We start from the raw sequence: 27,958 nt of genomic DNA, 5'->3' as shown, positions 1-27,958 counted from the left end.
CTTCATACCAATAACCACTAAGCATTCAACAGGAGCCACTTAGTATTATCTTAGCAGGTAAGCTAAAGGCTCTGGTCACCACAGAAAAAGCTAGATTCTTGCTAATCGAAAAGCCACCGACACAAGTTGGTAAATCTTATGGAGTGAGGTCAAGCAACTGGTCCTGGAGGGACAAAAAAGCTTTTCTGTGGTGATTGGACATGTAGCCTATAGCATGATACAGTTAATACTAGCCCAATTAGCAGGCCAAATGGGCCACATACCACAGTTTCCTGTTAACCACATACCACAGTTTTGTGGATTAAGACTCAAAATTTAGTGAATGGTTTTGGAGTGACAGCTGAAATTGAACATGTTCTGTGGACTGTGTAGCTGTAAGGCTGTCAGCCGTTGGTGAGCTACATTAATGCACAGGGTTTTTTTTCCCGGTTCTAATTTAGCAGCACAGCAGAGAGAAAGAGAATAACGCCACGGCACAATTTGATGCATTTGGTTCTACAGTTCTAAATAAAGACTGGTCATAGAGAACATAGGAGTTCATGGCTACAGCACTGTTATTTACATGCTTGATAAAATGATCATGGAAGGATGTACACAACAACAGTACTGGAATCGAATTATTAAAAAACTATTTTAACCCCAAATATTGTAAACAACTCCTGAATTGTACAGTGAGCTTTCTTTACTTTTTCAGCAAGTACGATCCCTGTGCTACAAGCCAATGCACTGTATAGTAAAAAGAGACAGGCCCAGATAAGACTGATAACAGGCACTTAGATAGATAAAGAGTCTAATCACACTGCTGTCTGCCGTTAGGGCAATTTCAGTATTTCTTACGAAACCGGACGATCTTCCTTGAAGAGGACACAAGTGTGCCTTGTCCAGAAGTGAATGAAGATGGTTAGGACAGAACAGCATGCATTGTCTACTGCATGCTGATTCTTCAGGCTGATAAGTAGATGAGGAGCATGACATTTCAATGCACTTTTACCATTAGACCATCAATCTCCATGAACCTTGCCAGTCCACACTACAGTTGGGAGACTCCCCGTCTGAATATGCCTGATGTTGCAGTGTGTGTTTATGTGTTTGATAAAGAAGGGGCTGGGTCCATGTGTGGTGTGGGAGGATCGTTAGGGTGCTGGTAAATCATTTTATGCCACATATTTCCCCTCTTGGTGTGACTGACTGTCTCCAAGGGGGCAACAACCAGATTATTTACGACATTACTGCTCCATTGTTTTACCAGGCACAGACAGACAGGGGTCGATGGAACATAGACATGAATGGGACAGTGAGAAGATCTGTCTAATCTAATCTGTGGCTGTTGTACTAGTTGTACATTCTCCCTCATTCTGCCATATGACTCACCTTTTCTAGTATGTGTGTTTGTATGTCTGTAAGAAAGTAATAGGTCTAATATTGTGATTTTAGCATTCCACCATCACTGAATGTTGGGTGCTCTGAGCATCCTTTCCCGATCACATATATTCTTTGTCCGTCACTTTATTCATCACATGTAAAAAAAAAAAAAAAAAAAAAAAAAAAACATAATGCAGGCCACCCCTGGCAATATGCAGCAGTAAAACTGTAGTATAGTGTAATTATTCACACAACTCAAGCTTCTGACGTCCTATAAACAAAGAAGATTGCAAATCACATCTGTTTGTGAATATTCTGTCTGGTCCAAATAACTTAGATTGTGTTGGCACTAAAACTAATTCTGAAAACATCCTGCATGATTTTAAGCCAGACTTTACTGCCACGACTAATCCCAGATCAATCACAACTCTCAGTCTGTGAGCTGTCGCAGATGTCCGATATTTTATAAGTGTAAAAATCTCTGAGCTTCTCTGAGCAATGATGAACAGCAGGCAACAAGAGCCCGAGGTAAAGTCCTTGGGAAGCAAGGCCCCAGCAACTGAAACAATAACAAACATGAAGATAGAGCGTTTTCGGAAAAAAAAATTGTGTGATTATTGGGGCTGCCTGGGCTTGGAGCTTCTTCGTGAATATTTACAGCAGCTTTTCCCTTCTGGCCATTCACAATGTCTGGAAAACTGAGAGAACTATGACTAGAGACGACTAAAGAGACCATTAAGTTCATTTTTTAGCATAACTTAATGATAAATCCGCGCTAATTACAGCTACTGTATAGCATGTAATGGCATGCTAAGCATGTAAGCATCTGCATGAAGATCTGAAAGAAAAGCTATAATTGTTTTCAGCCTGCAGTGTCTACAGTGGCTGAACGTTATTAGGAAATGGCAGTTCAGGGAAATGGTGGAGATCAAGATCTGGCAGTCCAAGGGAAATGCTCATATGCTGGTAAGACAGACAAAGCATAACTCCTATATGACTGCTAAGAACCTGCAGTGATGTACTGTACCAATGTGGAGTGTTAATTGCACACAGCATAATCTGCATGGAAGAGTAATGAGGATGGAGACCTTATTTGTGGCCTTGTAAACATTTGTAGTATACTACAGAACATCTAAAGAAGCCTGATGAGTTTTGAGAGTGCTGTGGACTGATATGGTTAAAAGTTGCCGCCAGTGGCATTAACAAAAATGTGAAGGTAGATAAAATAATGGATTCCACATAATGCCAGCAAATCCTGGTTGCAGTTGTATAGCCAACAGTAAAAAGGCTGATTCTGGATGTAGGATGGCTTTTACAACAGGATAATGACATAAACTACCTAAAGCTTTTGGAATGACTCCCACAGGCTCTAAACTAACCATCATGGCACATTTGTGGATAGACCATGATTTCTCAACAAGCGTGCCCAAACGTTCGCATTAGGACAGTATGTTTCTGTTTGAGTTTAAGAAATGTGACCACTGAGAACAGTCATATTTCGCAAGTGGGTGATTTTTACAGTACAGAAGGTTGGAACGAGTGGGTTGATGTCAGGCGGTACGCATCTCGCTCTGTCTCTCATTCTCGTTTTCTCGCACATACGCATACATGCCCTTTCCATTTTATTATCATTAGATGGCTTTAGAAACAGAGTAAGTAGCGCTCTCCCTTCCCAAGCGTCTCAATTCACACTTTCTTCTCTACCACCCTTCCTCTTGTGCTTTTTTCTACACCTTTTCTGTAAGGTGTTGGTGTCTACAGCTCTGCATGGCTTTCATCTTTTCATCTAGAGAGCGTGTGCGAGAAACGGGGAGGTGTTGAGGGTTACAGAGTGGCATTAGTGTAGCGAAATGTGCCAGTTTTATTGTGTAATTGTGGTTTGTGTTGAAATAACCCTTCATGTGGCCAATTCTAGTCAAGTAAAGTTAATTTCTGTACCATAAAAAAGGGTGCTGTTAAAAAAACTAAAAAAACAAGGCAACATCAGACATGTAAAAAAATGGGCAACATCGCCCACATCCTTGTAAAACTGTTTCCACCTGTATTCCTTCCAGATGTTATGTGATATCAGTGAACATGTGCATCATTAATGTTTTAATTTTGTCCTTATTTGAGGTTTTATGCAGCAAGGTAGCCTGCATGCATCCATTTTTTGCTATGATCAGGGTAAAGCACCTTACAGAGGAGGTAGTAATGGAGACGTGCCACTGGTGATACAGCCAAATCTTTGGACTTTCTTTAACAAGGAGAAACACCCAGTAAAACCAGTGAAGGGGTGCATTTAGGCTTAATTAATTCATCTATTATCATTGAGTTACCAGCCAGCTACCATTACCAGCCAGCTACCATTACTGCCGACGCTGCTTCACAATTATTTCAAATGTCATGAAATAGAAATGTCAAAACTGTGCATTTTTGGGCACAGTATTTGGGTGATTGGGTGGGTAGATTAAGCTAGCTAGCTAGTTAACGTTACATAGGTTTTACAGTTGAAAAGAACATAATTAAAGTGATATAATGTAAAGCATATCGCTCACCTCGTCCAAAAAATCATTGTTTATGATGGAGGCATGCACACGAGTGCAAACAGGCGTTTCATGACTCGTAACACTTTTTTCACAGCACTACATTATATATTAAGGCCATATCATGAGCACAGGAAGCCACAGATCACATGTGACTTGAAATGTACATAGAGAAAGGCAGCCAGTCTTTTGGTAAATAAACGAATGTTAAGGTCAGGTTACCTCAGCTGGCGTTACTATCATACCCTGCACAGCTCATATCTTCAAGCTGGAAAACAGGCAGTTCACAGTGGGGGAAGGATGCCAAGAATTTTTTTCCACCCATTGCCTATAGGACATGTAAGCTGCCACTGCCCCGTTCTTTTCATATCTTTGAGGAAAGGCAGACAGAGTTAAAAATAGATGAACATCGTTTGGCGTTACAGCCTTCACCTAGTGTGGCAGTGTCCATGTGTTTGCCTTTGTGCTGCACATGTGCCCTCAGCAATAAAGCTTAATGGTGTTTCCAGTAACAGGACTGAGGGCGCAGTCCCTCACACTGATGAGAGACAGATCGTATTCTACTGCCTAATGGACACTAGAGCTACAGTAAACCTGAGATCACACGTCTCGGTCTCTGTCTCTGTCTCTCTCTCTCTCTTTCTGTGGGTCACACAAAGCCTCCTTTCAGCAATGACATCACCACACTGCAGCCTAGTTCTCAAATCTCCCGTGTCACCGATCCTTCCTTGCACTGCTCCAGCCAATCAGACTAAGGCAAGGGCAGCGATGACTTCACTTGAACAGAGGTCAAGACACATGAACACGCACACAGGCACACAAGCAAATATTTATGCATATACGTTTGTGGTCAGAAGTATACACATAGTCATCATCGACATGAATGTCATGTCAGTATTGGGCTGTCAGTTATTCCTTTTGAGGCTGAAGAAGATCTTTAATAGAAAATAATGTACAAAGAAAGCTTTTGTTTTGTTTTTGTTTGTTTTTTTTTGGAGGGGGGTCCTGTTTTCGATTGGCTTAAAGGCTTTGGGAATGCCTTTCATCATTGTCTTGTTGGAACACCCAGTTGTCCCAAGTGTCAGTCATCTAGTTGATGGTTTGAGATTATGCGGTAATCTTTCTCTTCCATTATTGCATCCACTTTGTGCAATGTCCCAGTTCCACTGACAACAACACAGCCCCAGAGCATGATGCTTCCACCACCATGCTTAACAGTTGGTATTGTGCTCTTAGGATTGAATGTCCCATTATGGCAAATTCTTTGTCTTTTCTGTCCATAAAAGGTTCCTGCAGGAAGGCTTTGTTGTTCATGTGGTCAGCTGCAAACTTTGGTGCAAAATGCATTTAAGCTTTGTTAATTTATCTATTAGTATTAAGGTACTCTACATCACAGGGGAATTAGTAATGATAGCCAACTAGCTACCATTACTGCCAACGCTGCTTCACAATTATTTGAAATGTCATGAAATAGAAATGACAAAACTGTGCACTTTTGGTTTTTTCGTTGCAAAAAAATTTATATTTCAGGAAGTTAAATAAATACAGGAAGAGGAGAGAAAAGAGATCAGTAGTTCTGGGGCTGTTTTGTTGTGCTGACAACAATAATAAATGTCATGATATAATATATCGCCCAGCCCTAAGCTGTAGTGCAGCGAATGTGAATTAATAAGCTTAATTAAAACTTGTGCACCAAACATGTCATTATATTAATAATGACACATCATTATTGATACATCATGGAAGATATATCATGGAAAATGAGAACAATGCAGACTTTTCTTTTGTATCAAGCAAGTTGTGGCATGACGTGTTTGCATGAAATTTGCGCATGGGACGATATATTGTGCAGCCTTGTTCTGACTATGTTTCTGCTGTGCAGCTGCTTTTGAATGAGGCATAGTACAGGACAGACAATCAGAACAGAGGGCATTTACATGTTTGAGTTTAAAAAATGAGTAAAACACCAGTAGCAAAACTTTGGAGTCTTTGATTTTAAACGTCTCAAGTGGTAAAAATAAAAGAAAAGATAGAGGTGGGATGTCGACCTAACATCACAGCAGCATACTGCATTGATGACAACACTACACTTATGACAGATTTCTTTGAACTATTAAGACTCTTTGAAATAGTTCATTGCTGTTGTGGTTCTGGTTGTAGTCAATGGAACCATTCATGTTTCTCATTTAAATACAGTGATTCAGACAGAGTGTGTCATCTGGAAACAAAACCCTGATGGCCAAAAATATGGCTTCCAAGAAGTCTATAAAACCGTTATTATATTGTGTAATTTTGCGTAAGGGTGGGCGATATGGCATCTTATTTGGAGTGGAGAAAAATAACCAGTGGTGACCGGCGTTTTTTTTTTCTTCTTCCTCTTTTTTTTCATAAGTGCATTGTGAAAATAGTGTTGTAATTTAGAATGATGCCAAATATTAAAAATGTATAAAAGTATATATACATTTGAATTACTGAAACAATATACCTCTGAAAGTCGTGTAGAGCCTGTAAGATGCAGTCTAATAGAGGTTTTGATATCTGATAACAGTTGTCAAGACTCAGCATGTAGATATGCTTAAACACACATGGGCATTCTTTTTACTTAGTATTGGCACAACAAAGATCGCCCTTGGAGTTATGCAACAACTCCTGACCTTTGGGCAGTGTATGTATGCATGTGTGGGAAGGGATGGTGAATTCCAGACATTGCTTGTGGCTCTGGTAAGCATCTTTGCTTGTTTTTTGTTCTGTTACTGTAAAGCAGACAGATCATGCTCTGAAATCAGATAGTCAGAGCCACGCGATTGTAAAAAAATGTAATACATTCACTTTAGTTGTAAAAAAAAAGTATTCAGACATCCCATTCTAATCAGTAAATTCAGCTGCTTTAAGGTATACCAATTGCTGACGCAAGCATTTAGTTGCACACACACATTGTTTAATCTCCATAGAAAAGCATTACAAATTGAACGGGCACTGGGCTTGTAATGGTTACTAATACATTGCTTGACGCCCAAAATATTTCTTTTTTTTTTTTTTTTTAATAAAGGCCTTATTTATTTAATTAATAAAATTAATGCAGGTCTGCTGGTGGTTTTGGATAGCAAAAAGGATATTAGTGTATTTGTGCAAATTTGTGTTGTACATATTATTGGTTCTTTTCACCATCTCTGGTAAGAAAATAGTAACTTTGACCCTGTTTACACCTGGTCACTTCATATGCCATGAGTATCAGGATTGTATCTGGATAAGGCCAAGCCAAGGCCAAAATCCCCTGTACAGTGACTGTTAGGCATTCCCACTCATGGTTTATTGCACTGTTCTACTGCAGTGGTCACTAACCCACCCAGAGAGTATGGTGATTGGGCTCCAGAGAGGTGCAGGCATCTAAGCCCTGGCCCTAACATCTGGTTCAATCCCCACAGCCATTCATGGCCAAGAGTTCAAGAGAGCGTAATTGGCCTTGCTCTCTATGTGGTAAGTATGAATGGCCCTTCCTTGCTAGTTTGGGCATCTGTTAGCTGATGTAGCAGAACTGGCAATTAGTGTTCTTCTCCAAGCGTGTTCAGCTATCCAGGTATGTGGTTGGCTTCATGTGACTCAGAGGACAGAGCACATGCTAGCCTTCACCCTCCCAGCGCTGGTAGATTCATGTGACAGGGGAGTCGTAACTAGCAGGTGGGAAGTAATAACGTGATTCAGACAAATACAGCTCAACCAAGCTTTATTTACATGCGCACCATTTCTTATACAAACTAGATTACAATTCAAAATGGAGTACACAGGGGAAAAAATACCCACTAACATCAAGAAGAGAAGCCATTACTACAGGGTCAAGAGGCAAAGATAAAGGGATGGGCGCGAGGATGGAGGGATATAGACAGGGATAAAAAATTAGAATAGTGGTACTCGTATTGCTGATTCTCAGCATGGGTATATAACACCTTTGATTTATGAGGGATAATAACGCTGGGTTCAAACAGTGAGACAAGCAATCCTGCCTTATTCCCATGGAAAATGTGGAGGAACCTGTAAATTATTCTTGTTTTTTTTTCTCCAGAAGTAGGAAGAAGAAGAAACGCATGCAGGGCTAGTTTGAAGAATAAAGGGAGGAAAACTGGATTCTGTTGGGGTATTCTCGGTGCTCCTAAGTGCTGCTGTTCTCTTTGAAGGATTTTCCAAACAATATGTCAGTTGCAATATGGGATGTCAACTCTTTCCGTCGGTTTGACCGTACTCCATGAGGTCATTACGGTGCATGTATGTGTAAAAATGCGTATGAATAGAGCAGCAGGGTTAGGTTAGGGGGCGGGATCATGCTACAAACCCCTGATGGCACTGTAAGATTGTGTAGCCAGCCATGCACACACTGTCCATTCCCGCAACACTTGCACAGCATTTGGCCTCTAGCTTGTGGGCTCAGAGGCTAGTCTGGCTTCAAAGCAAATAATAATAAAAGGAAGTCTTGGAGTATTTTACAATCTGGGATTTGAAGTAGACCTCCCACGAGTGGTACAAACCCCTTCAACAAGTATGCCCACACTATTGTCATCAATACATCAACTTTCCAGAAAAAACTGGGACTGCGTCATCACAACATTACATGAATTTAAGCAGGATGTACACACACACATATATACACATATATATATATATATATATATATATATATATATATATATATATATATATATATATATATGCGTATTTCACACGATGCATATGCACAGTTACATACATGCATACATGAATGTACGCTGTGGAGGGTAAGTGGGATGGGGAGAAAGACACAGACCATAGAGAGACTGGGGATTTGATGCTTTTATGGTAATAGGTGAGCGTCCTGAAACAAAATTCCAACAGAGAAGGAAAACCACAACCAATATCCCCAGCCCCTCTCTGAAAAAAGGAAAAACAAACAAAAAAAGAAAACAGCAACTAAATTATTCTCTGTTGTTTTATATTGTTGTCTTGTTGTGTGATGTATAAATGTTTACATACCGCAACATTCGTTTTATCCTATAAACAAATTGTACAACCAGGTTGCAGTTAGGTCTAGATGGGGGCCCTGATGTTGTCATGATGACCCCTTTCACCCCTGAGCCATGGTGATGTTGTTTGCATATAGAGACGGAAAGTCCCTAAATTCAACTTTGTATATATATATTTTTTTCGTGGTTTTGGCTACCAGCATCTCCTACATGTTCAAGTAATTTGGCAAATATACAAAAAATAGCTTATTGTTTTTTTTGTTGTTTTTTTTTTGTTTTGTTTTGCTCAGTAAAAGATGGCTTCCAGAGGGAAGGCCTACCCACCACTGAATGCTGCCATATGCTAATCGCTAATGCTAATTGTTAATGTTGTGTCCTTCAAGCCTTGTAAACACACATGGCCTTAATCAAGGACAAGGCTCAACACTGATTATTTAGCACCCGGTATGGCATGGAAATGTTCACAATGCAAGCACATGTTTATTTACTCATTCATTTGGCTACATGTATATGCCAGAAATCCCACGAATGCTTCGCTGGCTAAAAAGCATCCTTCCACCAGCTAAGCTCTCACTTAGAAGCATTGACAAGAGAGCCAGAGCTAATTACCTTTTCTTTCTTTCTTCTTTTTCTTTTTTTATAGTTACATACAGTACACACAAACAAAAGTACTTTCTCCTATTATATTGCGCTACAATAAGGTATTACTTCAGTAATGGTATTAGGCTACTACTTCAAAATGGAGACTGATTATGCTGCTAACAAAATTCCAAACGCAAGCAGAACCTGAAGTGCACCAATTTAAGATGTTACTCCACCTGAGTTGTTAGTTTTTGAAATTTACAAGGTTCTAGGTGTAAAGACTGACGTGATTTTGTCCTTTCATGTTTTGCCCATTTGGATCGGTTATTCTATTGTGAGCGCTTGGAGGATGACCATAGTGACCAAGCATTTGACAAGTGGTAGAAAGTCTTGAATGCAGACCATGAAACTACTGTTTTTTTCTTAACTATGCATTACTTTTCATCCATCCAAAACACTTTGTATCTTGTATCTAAACAGAGTTAGATTATTTAGACTTGCATAACGTATAATGAAACAATTCCATAATTCATTGGAGTCATCTTGTTGTCTTGTTCTAGGAGGATCTGGAAGCTGGCTGGCACTCCTGTGTGGGTCTTAGCAGTCATTCTTTCGTGATGGTGTCATGATGTGTTTGCTGGACTGAAGGTAAGGTTCTCCAGAATTGTAGTCTGTAAACAGGTCTATGATCCAGTGCTTGGTGCTTACGGCAGGCTTGGCAATGGAGGGCGTGAGTCTGTGTAGGATGGAATTTTGTTCGTGTTTATTTTTTATTTTTTGCACTGCAGTTCTGGGCCTAGACAAGAAATAAGAGAAGAGAGATCAGTTAGTTACATTTGGTGTTTGTTTATTTTTTTGTCATAGTAGTCATAGTATTCAAATACAAGCTACTTTGCGTTCATTGGGTGTTTGATTGTGCTGGAGTTTCCAGCATGACCAAACACCCCCCAAACATCCATTTCGTCTCACTGTTCTACTAGTTAAAGGGGATAACTGATGGATGAACGTGGCTGTGCTAAAGAAAAGATTGCAGTGCTCTAAGCCAGGCATTTTTCCTTTTATTTTACTGTTATATTACACCGTTTGTTGTTTCCAATTTCCTGCTATCTACATGTCCCCACGGGCCACCACTTTCTTCTCCCACAGCATGTCTAGCATATGATGACCTGTCACTCACATAACACTGTAGCTGGTAGGACAGCTGGCCTCAGAGAAGCTCTAAACTGACAGTAAGAAATGGAATAATCCATCCTTCCCACCAATTGAATTTTGACAGCTCAGACATTACTGGGAATTAACTCATGACCCAGTAATCAGATGCAACCACTTGTATAACATATAAAGTAGAAAATAATAAGCAGAAAAAGGGGATGTTTGACTTTTCAAAATGACAATAACATGGAATATGAATATAACTAGACCTCATACTGTATACAAACATGAATAGCAGTAGAGCTCACCTTTGCAACAGTTCTCAGCCAGGCACCCAGCTTTGACTGGACTGCTTTGTCCCATTGAAGTTGCCAACAGGGTTGAGGTTTACTGCATTCTGCACCAAAGCATCAAAGTTAAAGTCCAGTCCATCAGAATCCATCAGGTCTGAGCGGATTATGGAATCCACGTCACAGTCGAGACTCCCGTTGAACATGTCTAAGTCCAAGTCTGATGGAAAGCGATCTGTCCCTATTCCACTGCCTCCATTCAGCCCAGAGTACAGAGAAGTCTCGCTCAACAGCATGGACTGCTGCTGAAGATGCTGCTTGGCTGAGGCTATGTTGTTAGCATCATTGGCCAGGCTTGGGAGGCCATTTTTGGGGAGCAAGTGCAGTGAGCCCTGGGTGTTGGAACTCTGATGATGTCGGTTGTTCTGGAGATGGCTGTTCTGACCTTTGAGCCCAGAGCTAAACGATGACATCATGGGATCGTTTGGCAGCATCAGGCCGTTGCGGAGGCGGGAGTTGTGAGAGGTGACAGCTGCGCTGGTCTGTGATATGAGTGGGTCAGACTGTGTCATCATGACATCACTGTGGCTGTGAGTGCCTAGAGAGTCTGAATTCAGCAGCTCCTGAAGTGTGGTGTTCCCAAAGTGTGAAATGCTTGAGAATGACGTCTGCTTGTTCTCCTGGATGGTCTGCATGGGCGTCTGGCGTAGTCCTGCAGTGGAGGGCCCAAAAATGGAATTACCAAATCCTCCGCCATTGCTGCCACCGCTTGTTGAGGAAGTGGAGGAGCTGGGAGAGGATGTGGTGCTTCCAAAACTGAAGGCAGAACCTCCCTGACCTGACTGTGTAGTCTGGACAAGGGTTATGTTGTCCAATAAATCTTCCATAATGTTATCAGTTAGACCATCGTTTAGATTCATGGTGCTTAATCGTGGAAGCTCAGCTGGGCAAGGTTTGGAGTTTGAAGAGGATGACGAGGGCGGAGAGAGGCTGCTGGGACTTGAGTAGAGCATCGGGGAGAGGGGTGGAACCTCGTCATCTGGAACCTCATCTAACTCTGGGTTGGCCAGGATGGGTGACAGGCGGCCACTTATTGTGCTAGCGTTGGAGTTTGTTCGTGAGCGAAAGTCAGTCCAACATGAATCCAGTTCATCGCTGCTGCGCGATGTTGGACTTCCTGGCCACTTGGACAGTCCTCCAGCAGACACATTCTCTAGCGAGCCCTCCTGGGCAGCCTGTAATACTGCTGCCTTCTTTTTAGCTGCACGTCCTCGAGCACCCTTGTACTTGTTTCCATTGTCCATGGAGACAGCACGACGACGTGGTGCCTTGCCTCCTCGACCCCCTTCAGGATTTATCATCCACCAGGAGCTCTTTCCAGTTCCTTCGTTCTGAACACGGACAAAACGGCTGTGCAGGGACAAGTTGTGCCGAATGGAATTCTGTGCCAAAAGAGAGAAAATAGAAAATATTAGCCAAAAACTGAATAACGTTTTCCTTAAATGTGAATCAGGACTAGGGTCATGGTATATAGCTAGAGATGTTGATAGTTTAATTACATTATTATATAATGCAGTATTTAACATTTCACGTTAACATTTACTGTTCATGATAACATAAAGAAATTAGGACTGGATCCACCTGTATTAGGAGGTACAACAAAAAGTCTTTGTCTGTATTGGTGTATTGTCCCTCAGTCGCCCATCATACATTCATTCACAAGTGCACAATTGAGTTCGGACCCGATACATGGAATAAGGCCACAATAACAGTGTTACATAAGTTGGCTTTGTTAGGCACAGACACAGAGAGCCATATGAGTCATGTATCTCATTGATGAAACGCACCCAAAGATAAAAAATAATGTTCCCCTCACAACAGTCTAATCCACAGCTGGAGGTAGCAAATGAGCCACAAGTACTTTTGAATATTAGTCAATGGGAAGCCTGGGCAAAATGGTTTCCTTTGTTTGTTTAGCCTGCAATACGATCACAAGAGTCATTTTCTGTTGATGTTTTCTTTTAAAGCAGGGCTAAAGACATGTTGCCAGTTAGTTAGTGTAAAGAGAAAGACAAGCAAAAGAATATTACTGAATGTTTTTACAGGCGTACAGCTCTATGCGAACGCTTGGGAACGTTTGATGAGAAGTATGAAGCACAGCCTCTGTTCTTTTCAGCAAATCCTAATGCACTAAGTCTTACTCTTACTCTTAGTCTTTCATAACACCCACTCTGGCACAAATCACAGCTCGCAAACGCTTTCCTTTGTAGAAGGCCTCTGGAGATATTCTTGGGTTGCTTTGCATGCACAGCTTGTTTCAGGTCTGGCCACAGATTTTCTATGATGGTCAAAGGGACTGTGGGTTTTAGGGGAAGGCTTTGAATGGCTTAGGGTGACCAAACTTTTGCATAGGCCATGACTGATTGATGAAATCATGAAATGAGATCATTTGACCAATGTTACCCCGTCCATTGCAGCGTTTCACAACTGTTTTTTCTGGAGAGAGTAGTGTGATTTCATACGTATGCAGTGTTGATCTCTCAGTAAGGGGAGAAAAAAAGAGGCTCATTATATCTTGGATCCAGCATTGAGCAGACATGCACACTTACTCACACATACAGTGAGAATACACCCTCCCACACAGTATGTGATGGATCCTTCCTGTATGCACGCACGCACACACACACACACACACACACACACACACACACACACACACAATATAAACAGTATATCAGCTGCTCGTGAAATCTGGAATGACACACATTTACAAAAAGTGAAGAGCACCAAGCATGAACATTAACCATTTGCTTACTTTTGCTCAGTTGAACTTTATTAACCCCCACGGTACTGTATGATAATCCACAAATTATGTGCTGATATATGCAGCTGATATGTTGGCCTACAAAGCCAAGAATGGACAAGCCTCTCCATACATAATGGCAAAGGTCTAAAGCCGGTCAGAACCAAGAGCCCTTCGAGTTTCATGGAAGACAAGCATCCAGGCTTTTTTTGTCCTGGCACCTAAGTGATGGAACGAACTTCCCCTCGGTCGCTGTCTTCAAGCGCAGACTGAAAAGCCACCTCTTCTGAGAGTACTTGGGTGAAGTGTAGTGTCGAGTATTTATGGTGACCTACTACTATTATACTCCATACTGAATTTTGTGTGTAGTAGTATCCAAGATTAGGATTATCGTTTGCATCCTAGTCTATACAAACAAGCTATAAAATATACTTTCTAAATAAACAATGAAGCACTTTTGTAAGTCGCTCTGGATAAGAGCTTGTGTATACGTTGAAGCATTCTTAATTTAGTATGATTTTGAATAGTCTCATTTAGTTTAGTGCTTATCCATAGAGGAGAGCGGGGCACATACTAATGCTGGGTAAAAATTGTTTAGTAAACAAGTTTAAGCAGAAAATTCTTCATGATCCCATTAGTTACTCAAGATTCACCCTGATGAGTGTACCATTGCCATTAAAGTGACTCTTTCAACATAAGTATACTTGATTACTGAGCTGAGGTCAGTCAGGGGTCATATAGCAACATTTTTGAAGGCCATAAGAGCTAGCTAGCTAGGCTACAGTGTGGCCTCCACATGGCAGTAAACAGTTAGGTTAGGGAGTTTTTAAGCACAGATTCATTGTAAATGCACTACAGATGTCATGTAAATAAAATCTATTTAAGCTGTATCATGCTGATTTTAGCGCTGCCTGGCTTTGACTAATAAAAAGAGCCACTTTAATGGCTACACGTATTTGTACATTTGGATTGGAAAGCTTGTCTGGTTCAAATAATGAACTGCTGACCTCAAATTATGGACTGTTGATCTAACGTTTGCACTCACATCCCTTTTAGTTGAATTGTTCATAAACAATAGGTGTTGGAAGCAAAGCTTATATTTGCATGTATATATATATATATATATATATATATATATATATTATGTATAGTTTTGTGCAGACTGTGTAAAAAATACTGTGTACAATATTAATCACTGTCAGCCCCTCGTTATTGCGACCTCCCCCGGGGCTATTCCGAGCCGCCGCCCACAGGCTCACAGAAGGACTTTTGTTGTGTTTCCGTTGTAGTTTGATTCAATGATTTGATTCAGTGTCTAGGTTCATGTTCATGTGTTCAATTCCGGATTATGTCATGTCTTGTTTTGTAATGTGTTTCACCTGAGACGGGGGGTACTTAAGGAGCTCGGCTACAGAGCTCCTCGCCGAGAATTGTGGGTTCAGAGCCTTGAGGTAGCCCGAGAGGCTCGTGACTCAGATCACGGTTTGTTTAGGCCAGTTTGGTTCACAGTTCAGGTCCACGAGCAGACCTTGCTTCTAGCGTTGAGTTTTGCGAGGCACCCTCGCTCGCTCCCTGGATTTATTCTAGCTAGCTGACCCTCTTCGACTTCGTGTCTTCAGGTTTGGTCGGCCTAGCCATTTAGGGTTCAGTGGCTGGTTCCCCTGCTCTCTCTCCCCAGCTCACCTAGCTCAGCTCCCAGGGTCCCCCCTGGTCTCAGGTGCGTTTTTGTGTTCATTGTTTGCTTCGTTTAGCCTATGTGTTGTACCCCTTTTTTGTTAATAAAAGTACTTGCATTGGATCCATCTCTGCGAGTGTTCGTCCCTCTGTGTCTGGCCTAACCAGCCATGACAATCACCTTGTTAAAAAATGTGAATTGACTTGTGCATATGATTTTAAAGCTTCTGATAGACAGACGAGAGCTGAGGCAAGGCCATAGCTTATTATTGCTGCTTAGATTAGCTACTTTTCCATGCAAATGACCTTATTCCACGCATGAGCCAAGATGAACAACGATACCACGAATAGTGGTGTTTACCCAGCAAAGTCTCTCTGGAGATATGACATAATGTTTGTGTGAGTGTGTGTGTGAGTGTCAGTGCACATGTGTCTGAGGAAAGAGAGGTAGGAGGGAGGGAATCACTAAAATCTCAATGGAGGAACATGTTGTGAATGAAGTCATTAAGGTTTAGTCTCTCTTGCGCTCTCTGCTTGGCAGCTGAAAACACATACAGTACCAGAGAGGCTCAATGCCTTTTTTCCATCCTTTTCCAATTTGCTCCTAATTATTACCACCCTGTTTTTTTAAAACTGTCATGTTTTCCCCCGTGTGCCAATACTCTGAGCATGCCAGGTCTTCTGGGCAAGGGTACGCCTTGAATGAGAGCATAAGCACATGCAAGGTCCTCAGTATTTAATTCATCAGCTCTTTTTAGTAAGACCTAAGAGATTTTTTTTTTTCCAATCCCATTAACAAAGGTACAGTTAGCCGTAGCCAAGTGTGATTGTACACCATCGCTCGTACTATACTTGGACATCTACAGTCACATGCATGTGGTTGGCGTAATAATATAACATTGAATTTCCAAATTGGTAACATGAGAATTAAAAGCTAACAAACCAAAAAAATGTTCTCAAAGAAATATTTTGGTAAAAATAGGCTGCTAGGCTAATGTTGTGATCTTAACTGTTTTGTATGGATTTAGAATACATTATGGCTATTAGTTATTATTACTTATATTATTATAATTACTTATATTTTTTACTTTAGACTATTCAAAGAAAAATAAACTCATCACAGTTGAATTGTGGGGCAAAACCACTTTCACTGCTTATTTTTAAAACAATGTCTGTGTTAAGCTATACTAAATTGATAGATTTTTGAAGCAAATACAGTTTGATTTCGGGCATGTGTTTAGTGAGATGAGATTGCTGACGGTCTATGTACAATGCTATTTAGCCACCCTAGCCTAGCATCTCCTGCAGTACTCTAAAGAAGCTCATTTCAGACCTCTCAAATGAAACATGGTTGGACGACTGCATGCGGGGTAAGTGATAAACCCTGTAAAGTACATTTTTTACCAAACTATTCCTTTAAATTGCGACTAGACATGCAACAAGATTTTTATTCCAAGTACTTTTGGACCATTTATATTGGTTATGAAATGGAATGAAGTTATGAGGTTCTGCTAATATTTTATTCATCCTCATATTTTGTATTTATCCAAGTTTTAATTGATGCTGTGTGTGTATGTGTGTGTGTGTTTGTTGCGTGTGGAGGACTGTTAACTGAGAGCCCAGCTGCACACTGAATCTCTCTGGAACACAGAGGCCTTTTTGTCCATCAGCAACATGTGGTAACAATCCATCAATGTCAGCAGCCACACAGTACACACACACACACACACACATTTATAACTTTACTCTCATACTGTTTCTGTGTGAGAGAGGTATGTAGGAGCAAGTGTGGCATGCTCTGAATGTAAATACATTTGCATATTATAGCTGATTCTGCTTCCTAATGACTGCCTTTTTATGTGGCGTGAGTCTCAGTCTGAGGAGATCACAGATTTGTCCAGAAGTTTACCAGAAACCAAACCACATCCACATCGCAACCAACCTTCTGAGTCACCCTCAAACAAGCCACCCTCTCCAGAAACCTACCGGAGTGTCTAACAAACCCCTCGCTTGTACTACAAAAGCAGAAGATCCACTTCACTTCACTTCACTTTCACCACAGTGCAAGAAAGTCTACGGACATCAGCCGCGTATGTTTACTGCGTGTCCAAAGAGGCCACACAGCCAGAGGCAAATGCTGAATCTCGCACTAGAATATGGGAATATGACACAGTCCTGTGAGCTCACTCCCTCAGTGCTCTGGAGAGAGGCAGTGCTCCAGAGAGTGTCAAGGCCAGCCCGCAAAGTAACTCATGACTGCCGATTCCCACCCTCTGCTTTGACTTTCTGCAGCCGATTGGACAGATCCAGTGACCTGACTGTGGCCCTTGCCCAACACATAGGCCTAGGTCACAGCATTCTGAATGCTCTTTATCAGCCGGGATCATAATGGAAAGGAACGTTTCGTCTACAGAGAAGTGTTTATCTTCACATCTAGACCACATCACTTTGGGCAGCATTCGTAAAAACAGAGTTTATATATATATATTCTGAGCTGAATATATCTCAATTCTGATCATTTTCATGGGAAAGCAAAAGCATTCTCAGCTTTTATTGTAAGTTAATGCGACGAGACTTTTTTCAGAGCAATTTTGGAGTACTTCTACTGGTCTACAATCATAATGAAAGTTTTACAATTGAAAGGGGAACCACTACTGTGTTCGGATCAGGTAGAAAAACACAACATTTTTGATAAAAACTGCTGTTCAGATACTCTCCCATACTTAGTAGCAGCCAGCCTTTGCCTCTTTTCCAACTGCCACCAATGCAATGCTATCACTCAACCAGTGCGCTCGGAGGAAAGCGCTGTGTACCCGGCTCTGGCATATCAGCAGATCAGTAGATGCCAGGGCCGGCTAGCATTGCACGGGAGTGATGTGGGGAGAAAGTGCCATCTACCTACCCACTAAAGAGCAAGGCCAATTGTGCTGTCTTGGGGTACGAACCAGCGATCCTCTGGTCATATTGACAGCGCCTTATTCCGCTAGACCACCCGGGGCCCTGATTACTTGCACTCTTAAAAACAAAGGTGCTTCAAATGAACTCCAAGAGTCATGCTTGTAACGGAGATGTGTGAGTGTGAAGAACCTTTTAAAGAACCTCGATCTTTAGCATCCTGCAAAGAACCATTTGAAGCACATTTATTTATTTAAGAGTGTAGGCGCTTTTTGAAAGCTTCCTACCAAGGTTTCCCGGGGCAGTTGCTGTTCACAAAATGATGATATGATATCAGCAGTAAGAAGAGGGAGCTGTCTTTAATTTGCTGCACTGAAGAGACCTGATGACAATCAGCGATGGAAAAAAAAAAAACCCTACTTCCTTATGTGTACGTGTGTGTTTGTGTGTGTGTGTGTAGTTGTGTGTACATTTGCCCTGGTCTGTTTGTGTGTGCTTGTGTTCCCTGGAGGCAGCTAATCCTCTTTTAGCCTCTCAGTAGATTTCGCATACGTCATAACAGTGAAACACAAAACACGCCGAAATGCATGTCTGCATATCATCATGAATTAAGTTTCTTAGTACTTCGCAACTTTTTCCTCTTAAACAGACAATCACACACACACACACGTGCGTAGCTACACCAGGGGCACAAATGTGTTACAGTGTGGGCTGGGGCATTTTATGTGGACGGGTTTGGCAGAACTTTTCACCACAGTGAACTTTCTATGAAATACAGAGAGGGTGTGTGTCTGTGTGTGTCTGTGTGTGTCTGTGTGTGTGTGTGTGTGTGTGTGTGTGTGTGTGTGTGTGTGCCACTACTTTTCCAGGAATAATTTTCAGAGCTTGTTTCTTAGTACGCCTAAAGTAGGTTTATAGTTCTCTGAGCATTTGATTTAAGTGTGTGTGTGTGTGTGTGTGTGTGTGTGTGTGTGCTTGTAGGTGACCGAAGAGAAAAGAAAATACACATTAGCGAGGAAATGTTTTGGGTGTGTTTGGAAAGAAAGCAGAGGGATAAAGAGAGAGAAAGCAGAGAAAGGCATGGAATGGAATGAAATGGAACGGAGCAAGTAGAGAAGCAGAGGGAGAGACAGAGGTTTGGGGTGGGAGAGTGAGTTAGTGAGTTAGCGAGAGAAAGGGCGAGAGAGAGCACAGCAGACCATTGACACTTAGGAGGCAGTTTATAAATAAACTCGGACCAGGCGCTGATGCTGCAAAGGAGAGAGGAGTTATTTATACACACAATACACACACACACACACACACACACACCCCGCGCAAAACCGCTTAGACCCACAAATATACACTTGCTGAAAACACAAGACACGTTGTCACAGATTTACTCTCCCTCACCCTCTCACTCCCTCTCTCTCTCTCTCTCTCTCTCTCCCTCTCTCCCTCTCTCTCTCCTCATTCCCAGCTGCTGTAAGGGCTGGAGTGTAGAAGAGAACATTCCATTCCGTTCTACCAAATGTGCGTTTTCCGGCCAGCATGGGCCTCTCTTTGCGCAAGTGTGCGTACTTTTTGGTCAAGCGTGTGTTTGTGGCCGCTCCTATATTTTTATATGGGTGTGATCGTGTGATCATGCTAAAACCATCAACTGGATAGCAATAGAGGAGGAGGCTCCAGATCTCTTTAAGAATGTTTTCCTGTGTTGTCGTTCTTTCATTTTCCAGCCCATCTGGAGTTCATAGATCATGTAGAAGCGTTTAATATAGAGCCACACACATACACTCTCTCTTTCGCCTCAATGGAAATCACGCTCATTCATACCTACAAGCTCGGTAATACCCCTACATTCTATTATGTCCATAATTATACAATTATGCTTCATTGGCCAACACACCTATGCACACTGGAAAAGGCCTGGTGCCACAGAGATGCATGAGGCGAGCAAAGCCTACTGAGCTTTGCATTATTATTTTGTCCTGCAGTGTAAACTGCACTTATGGGAATTATGAATAAGAGGGGTGGCTTCTTTTTTAACTGCAGGGCCATATGGTTACTAAGGTTGTGTCGTATCGTTCCGCACTTGTACGAACCCAGTTCCTGAATCAGGATCAGGAAGTGCACAGCTAACGCTAGCTAACTTACCGAAGCCATAATTAATGTTAGCAGTCTGCATGCATAGCATATCTGCATGCATAAATCACACTCGTCTCAAACCACATTTATAGATGTAGGATGTCAAATAATGTTGTAATCCATTTAAATAAGTCTGTTCGAAGCTAACACGCAAGTGTGTGAAACGACTTCGGCATGCAGTCAGCACTATGCTAACAGATAGCCTTGGTTCTGGTATAAAAAATGATGTACAGTCACAAAATCAAAAAATAAAACTTATATAAAAATGATATTTGGATTAACTTTGGTTAATCACCACAGAGTTAACTAGCAGTCAGTTGGTGCTAGACACTACAGGAAACCTTTCGAGGTCTTGTTGAGTCTGTGCCTGGACAGGTCAGAACTACACAATATTTGGCTGGTGGTTTTAATGGTATGGGATGATCGGTTTAAGTCCAGTCTGTGGAGACAGTTCTCTGACTTCTGTTTATTTTGTCTTTGAATATTACACATATAACATATTATTGTAAGTATCCTTTATTCCAAGTCATTTCAGACCATTTCTACTGACCTATATATCTTGACATGTTAACTCACTGTAAATGTCAGCTAAAGCTTTCATAGAGTCTGAAAAGAGCATGCAGCGGCAATAATGTGAGAAAAGTCCTTGATCCTCCATTTTTATGCGGCCCTTATTCTCCTAAAGAGTGCTCTGTACAGCTGTGGGCGTGAGTGTGCGTGCGTTGCATAATGGACCATGCTGAAAGACTGCCTTGTTTACCCGAGACTTCAGAACCAAGGGGGTGGCAGCCTTCCCAGCCCACCCTCTCCAGCCAATCACAGCGCTTGGACAGAGGCGTGCTCACCAGTTGCTTGGGTGACCCCGCAGCGGGTCAGAGTTCTGGCCTGTCAAACTGTTATATCACTCGCACGCTCTCTCTCTCTCTCTCTCTCTCTCTCTCTCTGTCTCTGTCTCTCACACACACACACACACATGCATGCGCTAATCTAAACACATGCACACTTCTCCCCGCAGGTGCTTTCAGCCTTGCCAAAGCTTGCAAGCAGCATAACCACCCTCCTGTTGTGCACGTTCAGGACATGACTGACACCTCGGTCCAAATCAAGGCATTGTTATTGATGTTTACTACATAATGCATTGAATGACTTAATCAGATTACTTTAGCAGCTCTCCTAGTGCAGCGCACGGATAGTGCAGGGAACATCTCAGGACAAATTTATCAGTGTCCCTGGTACAGTTTGTTCCGTAGCTGGGAATTTCGTCTCGTGCCAAAGAACCCCACGTCCCGTCCTCTCGAGTGAGCCAATGTAAACACGCACACATTGAGCTAGCTGAGAAAAAAAAGGAAAAAAAAAAAGGATGGAGCAAGGCAGAAAACGAAGAAAGAAAGAGAGACTTTTCAAGAAAAAAAACAAAACAAAAACAAAACAGAGCCAGCTCTTTAGTTTCGGAGGCAGCTAATCCCTTTCATGTGCCCCTTTCTTCTTGTAATTTTATCCATTCACTAGGTTTGTCTGGAGTTTTCATGACTGGAGACCTTTTGCCCTGCAAGCTGCATAAAGTAAGCATGGATCGCTCACTACAATATCAATTCTGGACGGTTAGATTTACTCAAACTGAAAATAAATATCTCATATAATGTGTGTGTGTGTGTGTGTATATATATATATATATAATATCATAATATTTTCAGTATGTATAAATAAGTGCGTCTACTGTTTTCCAGCTGTCCTCCCAAACCATTGATAAAAAATGTTTAGAAAGCAGTCAAGAGTTTCAGGAATCTATCTAGCCAATCCTGTGAGGGAGACGCCCTCTTCCCCCTAATCAGGAAGTGCTAAATGGGCCCTTCCTGTCAGGGGCTGATGAATGACCAAGCAGAGGCTGACCACATCTAAAGCTGAGAGGTTTTGCATGACCGACAAATCACGTTTTACGGAGAGGAGAAACCTTGGTTTGCTGTGCACGCCATCCGTGCACTCACAGGTATTATTTCTCACACATACTTTGCCCATAATGCTCAATCCACGCCCCTCTTGCTGGTCACAGTGCCCCTAACCCATCTTTAGGAGTGGATAACCCCAGAACTGGACACCCTGTACAGTCCCGCCTGGCTAAATCTGTTTCTGTGAAATCACAGACACACTTCCAAGAAAACCTTCAACAACAACAGCTAGATGCAGTTACATTCAAAGCTAATTCACTGAACAAAGTAAGCCACCATTCAACGCCATACCCCTCGTCACTTACAGACAAAGCAGCAGGTTGGGCTGCTGTGCATACTTGTAATCGCTGGGACACTCAGATGTTCTCTGTCAGTCATGCTGTTGTAAAACTGTTCTCCCCCATTCAGAAAAGTTGTGACAAGCTTGTGTCAGCTCTCCACTGACATGAGTGATGTCATTTCATGTTTTAGCATTGTCATATGTAGAGATGGACCAATCAGACAGTTTCAGCTCAGATCCATTACACCACTACTGTCATTCTTTTTTTCTCTTGGGGTTTGAATTGTAACATGGTATTCCAGAAGGATTTTGAGGACACTACAGTCTCCCACAATTCACTTTCTAGTCATCTGAAGTCATACCACAGTCACACTACTGAGTGACCACTGAAAACAAAAGGTATTGGCTCTCGAATCTCGGATAAAACTGTGCGATTAAAAACAAGAGACTGCTGCCCGTTATATAGTGAATTAGCCTAGTTGGGTTTTCAGCTCCATACAAGCAACCAATGTTGTTTGTTGGATGTGTTTCAGTCTTGTGCCATTCCGTAGTCAACAGAATTGTCATTCTGATATTATGAATGGTGGATCTAATCTGGATCCAAGCTGGATTTCTCCATAACAAAGAAATATAATTTTTTTTTTGTGCCCTGTGGTAAACTGAAGCATCCCATACCTGAGACCTTTTGTCCTGTGTACAATTTTCCAAATTGTCACTGGATTCTCTGAATTATGAGGTCTCAAATGACATTATAAGACTGGTAATAAATAAGACTGACAATAAATACCCTCAAAACAAACAAGCAGGCTTTGTTAAATAACATATGGTACATATCTGTTAGGCACAGGGCACAACTGCGGTGATGTTCTAAAATCCAGCTTAGACCCAGAGTTCCTAATATAGGCTTGATGCAGACTACTGAATGGAAGAGAACGTTCTCAAACAGTATGAAAGGTGGAGAAGGTTATTCAAAAGTGGGGTAGAGCATTTTAGATGCTTCCAACAATCACATACAGGTCGGACACATCAACCAAACATTTGTTTTTTTTGGCGTGGTTTGAGGAATGTTGGGTCAGTGTGCTCTGGACTTCAGTAACTGACTCACCAGTCATTGTTTGGACAAATGCAAGTGCTGTGTTGCAATTTCAGCAGAAATGTTCCATGACAGTTAATTGCTTCATGGCTGTTTAATAGAAGTCTGAGAGCCTGGAAGGGTAATTGGCTGGAGAAATCATGTACATTTACTAGCTAGTTTGTTCCCCACAGAGACCACCTCTTGTCCACTGTAAACCCTTCTAATTAATTTGACCTTCTTTAATAGGCACCTACATTTACATTACATTTACATTTGTGGTTGTGGCTGACTGTCATTTGAATCATCTGCTTGCCAGGCAGGCGAATCGAACCCCAGCCTGCCTCGATAGGGTGCTGTTGTTTCCCACTACCCTCTACCACACCATCCTCTACCACAGAACAGTGCTGTAACCACAACGAGCCACAGGGAGTGCTGCGAATTTGACGTGACTACGTTTCTTTTGGCCCAGCTTGCGTGTGCATGTGTGCGTGTATCTGTGTGTATGTTTGTTCCCCTCGTGCCCATCTGGGCTCCATTAAAGGAAGGGCCTGCTCTGCTTTATTTTCCTGTGCGTGTGCATATGTGTGTGTGTGTGTGTGTGTGTGTGTGTGTGTGTGTGTTTAGAAAGAGGGACAGAAAGCTAAAAAAAAGAAAGAAAGAAAGAAAGAAAGAAAATACAGCAGCTGTCTTAAGGGGCCAGGCGGAGGTCTCTGAAAAGGGCTTACTTACATCAACATCCAAGGTGCATGCTTTGGTGCTTTAGTGACAGCAGGTGGTTCTGACCTCTGATTGTTCATGGTCAAAGTTCGACGGCTGATCGCAACTGTGTGCTCTGCCCTTTAAAAAATGACCTCACTGAGAGACTGAGCCATAGCCTTATCAGTACTGAACAGTAGCAGTGCATGTGTGTGTGTGTGTGTGTGTGTGTGAGAGCATACACTCTATTTTGCTGAGCTCATCAGTCAAGTCTGAGCCAGTCCACACGCACTCAATGTCCCTCTTCGTTGCAAAGGAGAATTCAACAATATAACCGTGTACCAGTGTACATAGCAGGCAGTATGTCCTTACGCAGTATGGGTAGTCATGTATATTAGTGCTATCCTGCTGTAAACTGATTACCCTTGCCTCACCACAAGCATTTTGAAGCAAGTATGGCAACAAATAAACCTCGTCTTGACTTGTAGCAGGTAGCCAGAGCATAAGGGCCATGACGGAGGGCAAAATACATACTGAAAAACATACTGTAAAGTCGCAACAGAAAGTGTGTCACAGGATTTTCTGCTGCAGCAGCAATTCTCACTACCCCCCACCCCTAGTTCCTGCTCCCCTCGACTCTCAGGTCACGTGACTTCCTGTTTCGGCTGATGTGTTGGCAGAGGGAGGCAACAGAAAGGCCTTTCGGCTCCAGCGCTCACTGTACATACAGTCTCTCATCTCCTGAGATGCTGTAAATGCGTTCCCTTTGGGGAAACACTTGTTCTGTGACCGTGTGACCTACTTCTGCCGCGTGGCACACAAACACACATACACGCGCTATGGAGAACACCTGAAGATGGGCTGATGCTCAGAAACACACAGGGAAGGCCAGAATCAATCAGTGTGTGATTATGCAGCGCCCTGTTCTGCATACCAGTGCGAATGCATGTGCGGCCTTTACGAGAGTAAACTGTCTAATTTTAGTGACAGAAAGCCAGAGGCATACCTATAAAACACACATGCCTTACTGCATCTTCTTGACTTGCTACTTCTCCCTCTGCCTGGCAGCAGTGGTAGCCTGTAACCAATTAAAGCTCATTGAAAAGCTTGTTACATCATGTTTCTCGCAAGCCAATCTAACACCGGCAAAGCTTTGGCAGATCAACAACAACAACAGCAGCAGCTCAATAAACAACGCGAGCAAACAAACACAAAGTGACCCCTGGGCTCCCTGCAGCCAGAACACAGCGCACCTTTTTTTTTAGTGGGGTTACAGCTCAGCGCAGTAGCACAGACCATGTCTTTGTACGACAGACAAGACGCTTAGATTTGTCACTCTTTCACTCTGTTTCCCCTTTCCCCTTTTTTTTTTTGGTTAATTCTCCGTTTCTCTGTCTCTGTGCCTTTGTTCTGGCTCCGTGAGGCGCAAAGGGCTTAGCCACATTCTCACTAATGCAGCTCCGAGGCATGACGAAACCCACTGAAATCCACCGCACACACACACACACACACACACACACATGCACTCACACTAATGCTCACAGCCCACTTCTCACTCATCTATTGATTTTCCTGCCTCACTTTCTCTTTGTTTGTCTCTCTGTCTCGCTCTCGCCGCACAATACCTTACGTTTGGAGCATCGCATGCGTGTTAGCTATGTATGCGCGCAAGTGCGCAACAGGAAAATAATCCCACAATAGAAAGTAAAGCCGCTAAGTAGAATAGTCTCCGCTTAGGCCATTGACACAGTAGCATCCACAATTTGCTCGCCCATGACCTAAAGCCCATTAGAGTATTACCGGCTTGACCTCACTCTTTAGCCTCCCCGCACCTACGTAGCCACAGGCGTCAGGAGCTCGTCTCTGCTGATCCAAACTGTGTGTGATAATCTGTCAAGAAATACTCCAGCGTTTTTCAACGTGATCTTCACCCACCATAGCTGTAGCAAACAGACAATTACCACAGGTGATGATTTCCGTGCTGTTCTTTAGGATGTTACTGCCGTGCAAAGCAAAGTCTAATCGTGCGTTTTTTGCAAAAGTGAATGATGAATGGACCAGTAGAAATGTTTCCATGCATGAGCATGGTGGTCCCAAGTGTTTTTGGAACATCAAAATTACTGCTTGACAATAAATAATACAGATAAGAGTTTTAGTTGAAAACTTTAAATAGGGGAATTCCACCATTTTTTCTAAATTGTTGCTGAGGTCTATTCAGCTCTATTAAAAAAAATCTGATAGGACATGGTGCATCTTAACTTGCTTAAATTTCCTTAGAAGACACTCCCCAAATTTTCCTTTTTTATTTTTAATTTACCCAATTTTATATTTAATTACCCAATCCCCATTCATGTGAGCTCCCCCTATCACTAGCAATGCCCCCAGCACTAGTGGGGTGAATGCCAGTGCATGTCTCCACATACAGCCCAGCTCCAATACAACAGCTAACAGACGTCAGTGCTGACCAACATCACACTGGGAGTGCCATCAACCCACCCATTAGAGAACAAGGCAATTGTGCTCTATCTGACTCCGACTGCTGATGGCAAGCAGCATGACACGTCATCCTCGGATCACAGTGGCAGTGCCTTAGTCTGCCGGACCACTCCGAGCCCAGACTCTTGTATGCAGCAGAAAAGATCAGCAGTCCGTTGTTCTGCTTTCCTATGCTCCATCTTGTAGCTTGGAAACTATTAAGTATTAATACTTCACTTATTCAGGATGATTTTAGGTATACTCGAGGAACAGTGGCTCCTGCTTTTCAATTATGATACCCTGGGGCGAAAATGATTCCAAGTATTTCGAAACCACACCACAGTTCCTTGAATACTGGCGGCTTGAGTACAGCGTATTGACTGCTAAATTGTGGGACACACTGTACTTTGAAAGCAACAGCGTTGCTTCATAGATGCCCGTTAATCTAGCCTCCGTTTGATCAGCTTACTTCTTTTCCCACTCCCATTTTTACTTTCCTCCCCCCCACACCGCTCCCACCCCATTCATTTGACTGGATGACTTCTCTAAAGGGCATTTCAGTGGTAAACCCCTTAACAAAAGCTCGCCAGTAACTACCTCTCTTCTGTGTGGGGCTCACTGGCATGCTGCCAGAGCACTTACAGACACACACACACACACATAGACACGAACACGCATGCACACTTGTGCTGGAATGCTGCCAGCATAGTTCAACACTCGCGCAGGCCAGCACTCCGGCGGAGCTGCACCCACTTCTTTGAGGATTTAGTGAAAGAAACGGAGGAGGCCCAGAACCTCCATGCACAAGACGAGTGCACATATGCGCTAGCATTCCGGCGATTCAGGCGAAATGGTGTGGAGGAGGTCGAGAAAAAAGGCCCTGCGGGCCTGCCACGAGGAGTGGTCTCCCTGTTCATCACTCTGAGAACAAAAAAAAAAAACTAGAGAAAGGAAAGCGCTGACAAATTTGAGGCTAAGCAGAGCAGGGCACTACCTGAAAAACCTGTGCGGCGGCCTGCTCTCACACGCCAACTCTTCGAACACGCTTGTCCTCTGTCCCTAAAGACTCGTAAATCATGGCTTTAATT

At 42.4% G+C, this 27,958-nt stretch overlaps 1 protein-coding gene across 1 annotated transcript in view; it reads right to left on the bottom strand.

Moving 5' to 3' along the window:
• Positions 1-7,594: 7,594 nt before the first annotated feature.
• foxo3b (forkhead box O3b) overlaps positions 7,595-27,958 on the bottom strand; it is a 41,264-nt gene continuing 20,900 nt past the window's right edge. Inside the window, exons 2-3 of the mRNA XM_072678926.1 lie at positions 10,921-12,344; positions 7,595-10,256 (exon numbers count right to left, since the gene is read on the bottom strand). Coding sequence (XP_072535027.1) covers positions 10,935-12,344 — 1,410 coding nt within the window. The 3' untranslated portion in view covers positions 7,595-10,256; positions 10,921-10,934. The remainder of the gene's footprint in view (positions 10,257-10,920; positions 12,345-27,958) is intronic.

The sequence above is a fragment of the Salminus brasiliensis genome, chromosome 1 (genome assembly GCF_030463535.1).
Source record: "Salminus brasiliensis chromosome 1, fSalBra1.hap2, whole genome shotgun sequence".
Taxonomy (NCBI): Eukaryota; Metazoa; Chordata; class Actinopteri; order Characiformes; family Bryconidae; genus Salminus; species Salminus brasiliensis.
Note: the sequence above shows the minus strand (reverse complement) of the source record. Positions and strands in the feature narration are given on the sequence as shown.